Source organism: Hippocampus comes, unplaced genomic scaffold (assembly GCF_001891065.2).
Source record: "Hippocampus comes isolate QL1 unplaced genomic scaffold, H_comes_QL1_v1.1 scaffold151, whole genome shotgun sequence".
NCBI classification, from domain to species: domain Eukaryota; kingdom Metazoa; phylum Chordata; class Actinopteri; order Syngnathiformes; family Syngnathidae; genus Hippocampus; species Hippocampus comes.
Window position 1 is genome coordinate 254,654 of NW_017805591.1, and position 3,778 is coordinate 258,431.

At 38.5% G+C, this 3,778-nt stretch overlaps 1 protein-coding gene across 1 annotated transcript in view; it reads left to right on the top strand.

The window, feature by feature from the left end:
- LOC109521994 (fibrillin-2-like) overlaps nucleotides 1–3,572 on the top strand; it is a 45,425-nt gene extending 41,853 nt beyond the window's left edge. The window contains exons 5-6 of the mRNA XM_019880149.1: nucleotides 3,121–3,216; nucleotides 3,421–3,572. Of these exons, the coding sequence (XP_019735708.1) occupies nucleotides 3,121–3,216; nucleotides 3,421–3,572 (248 nt within the window). The remainder of the gene's footprint in view (nucleotides 1–3,120; nucleotides 3,217–3,420) is intronic.
- Nucleotides 3,573–3,778: the final 206 nt, after the last annotated feature.

Genomic DNA, 3,778 nt, shown 5'->3' on the forward strand with positions numbered 1-3,778 from the left:
TCTCTCTCTCCCTCTCTCTCTCTCTCTCTCTCTCTCGCTCTCGCTCAACCTGCAGAGGATGCAATGGCACGAGTAGGAGGTGCAAGCAGGCGAAGTTAGCCAGTGAGATCATCTTCTCCTGTCGTCAAATGTGCTTGTTTGCTTCACTCTGCTCCTCCTTGTCCCCCTCCCATCCAGTTCCTGTGACAAAGAAAACATGACACACGCTCACGCTGTCTCAGACGCCACCTCCCATCTCATGTTTGTATTGGGAGAAAAGATCAGTTTCATGCCCCAGTTAAGGCCAGGACTGGATTGTGGAGCTTACCAAACCCAGTTTGAGGTGTGCTTTGCAGTTAGAGCACATGAGAGCAATTTTTCGCACAATTTGTTAGCTCCTTGTGCAATCATTCTCGAGTTTGCACATCTTGGCCCAGGTCAAGTCGACAGACTTTGGACATCATGGCTGATGTTCCTACTCCGAGAGGAAAACCTGACTGGTTTCCCTTGAGATGAGATCAATCGCAAAGAGAAAAAGACAATTGCACACTCAACTAAAAAGCCCGCCAGCCCGAGTCTGAAGCTGCTTTAATTTATCGCCTTGTCATCACGAGACACAAACCAGACCAAATGTAGCTCGTGCCAAGTGCTTTGCACGTGAGGTTTCTTTTCAAAACATTAAGTACAAGAAGTAATGAAGGCTTTGTTGACAGGGAATCACACCTTTGCTCACAAGACTGAAGTGTGCGTAGCATTTAGCATTTTTGGCTCCAGTTTGGTCCGATTAGTGGGTGGCTTACAATACCTGCTGCTGGCACACTGTGTGCGGAGGAACTCATTAGACCAAAGGGGGGATGCCCGGCCATTTCCCTTCTGCTGCTGCAAGGCCTCAGCATGCCAGAAATGTTAAAGCAAGAGACATAAACAGATGGTGGAGAAAAAAAAAAAGACGATGCATGTGGAGAGAGAAAGAGGAAATTAATGTTGAACTTGCGATTAGGATTTTGAAAGCATGAGGGTGAATGGAGGAATGTGGAGGAAGAAAAGAAAACAAGCATGCAAGGACTAAAGGACAAAAAGCCGTCATCCCGTTAAGCCAACATAAAAGGCAACAGAGAATAGGCTGGTATAGAACACGATGACGTTTGCAACTTTTTAAAAAATCCATACGATAACTCAAATGGCACTCAGTAGAGCAGGGATAACCAACCTTTTTGGGTACGGATAATTTGATACACACTTCTGAAATAAGACGTTTGCGCAAATTATTTGGGAGGAATAAAAAGAAAATTAACTCTAATTGCATTTTACGTTTAAAAAACTAACTATACTAATGACAAAAACAGCCTACATTTTCATCTTGGTCAACATCAATATTGTCTATGAGCTATTGGGTTCATTTAAATTATTATTATTTTTTTTCAGTATTGCTGAATGTGCGTACAGAAGACATTCAGTCATTTGAGAATTGTAGTTTATTTCACTTTTACACAATATTTAATTACTTTTTAAAAATAATTCTACACTTAGCCATTACTCCATATGTTAAAAAAAATTAAAAAAAACTAAAACTAATAAAAACTAAACTAAAACAGAGCATTCTTGAAAAACTAAAAACAATAAAAACTAACAAACCTGCCCTAAAAACTCATGAAAACTAGCTGAATTTAAAAAAAAACAAAAGTCGAAACGCACTAAAACTAACTACAGGTGTAGTGAAAAATCCAAAATTACAAAACCCAGAACAATACAGATTTCTTTCTTAATATGCACTGCAAAAGTATCATTCCATCGCAGCAAAATATATAGCATTAATTATGACATGTGAATACATTTCTATTTTATACAAAATTGTTTACTTCATACTCTGGTGGAATCGAAGAATATTTTCTACAGTGGACTCTGAACCCCCCCAAAAAAATGTGGTACAAGCAGTGACGTTCGATTGATTCACTTTATACCGTATACTGTCTATGATTAAAGCTGATGTTAAGCGCAGTGACAGTTCTCAAGAAGATGTTGGTTGAAACTTGGCGACAGTAAAAGCAAAACGTCACAGACTGTCTGTGGCTATCGCTAGCAGTGTGCTGCTTCTCATCAAAATAATCCAATCTTCCTTTGGCCACTGCTCTTTATTTTCACCTTTTTTTTTAAACTCCACTAGGTCCTCCTCCCTCCCTGTACAAATTCCAAAGTGACTGCCGCATGCAGTAAGATCTACTTATTGCTGACTTCTGGCCTGCTTGATAGAATGTAGCCTGAAGGCCTCTGTGTCTTGTCTGCAAGCTGCTAAAGAAACAGCACTGATGTCTTGTGCATCCTCAGTGCTCCTTCAGGAACAAACTCTTCACGTAAATTTAGATTGAGCAAAATTAAACAAACTATCATGTTAAACTTTACTAAAAAATGTGACAATATGGGGGCGATGGGGGTAGAATTTCAGAATTTTTGACATGCCATTTGAGTTCAGAGGGTTCATTGTACATGATTATACTGTACCGGTAGGCATACAATCGCCCACAGTAGGGAAGGTATCATCAAAATACATTGAACCTGTCCCCTGGTGGTTCAGGATCCATGGATTCACCTATTTATGGCTTTTTTTCAATATCATCAATATATATTTTTAAAAAAAGTGTTACAATTGTATTTTACCGATAGTTTTGCAGCCAACACCCATTTTTTCTCTTTTTTTTGTGGATAACATTTATCAGGGTATTTTCAAGAATTCTGGGGGTAAAATAAAAAGCATTTCTAATGGATGTCAATTGTATGCATATTTTCACTATTTTTAGCGGGGGTCCACTGCACTTATTTCGCATTGATACTTGACTATTGTGGTTTGTGAACTTGCCTGCATATTTTGGGTTGAGGAATGGTATAATAATAATAATAATAACAATACTACTACTACTACTACTACTACTACTACTACTACTACTACTACTACTACTACTACTACTACTACTACTACTACTAATAATAATAATAATGCTTTTCTGGACATCCAAAGACACTTTATATTATACTGACTCACAAAATATTCAACTGGTGACAAAAAAGAAAGTAAATATCATACTGTATGTCATTATACCATTCATGGGCTGTGCCAGATTATTTTTTTTCTTTTTCATGTTACAGTTCAGTCGTGTAATATCAGGTGCATGAATGGAGGCAGTTGCGCTGAGGACTCCTGTTCCTGCCCGAAAGGCTTCACGGGAAATCACTGTGGACAGCGTGAGTGCAATCGATATACATTTCCACTCACTGGCTATAACATTATGAAAACGTGCACATCTAGTTTATTGACGTTCTCATTCTTTACATTCTCATGATAAGAACATTACAAAACATGCTCATGAAAATATTAGAAGATGAAAGAAACACTTTGATCTGTGAGTAAAATAATTCTTTTGTTTTTAAATTTATTTTTTTTTAAAGCTGTGTGTGAGAACGGCTGCCAGAATGGTGGACGCTGCATCGGCCCCAACAGATGTGCCTGTGTGTATGGCTTCACTGGTCCACAATGCGAGAGAGGTGAGCGCTCCTCCTTTACCCATTTCCTGCTGATTTATAATACAGTGGTACCTTGACTTCCAATTCGGTTGTATTTAACTTTTTTGTACAATTTTCTGATATTTAGAAGTGGTGTTAATGTTCAATTTGTGCATAATGTTGCAGTAACTTGCAATAACATTATTGTGAACACTTTTGGCTACTACGCTACTGTATGCTGCTGTTGGTCATGATGGTGGCACTTGGGGCGCTCAGTAGTTTTTTAAGGTGGTATTTGGTGTAA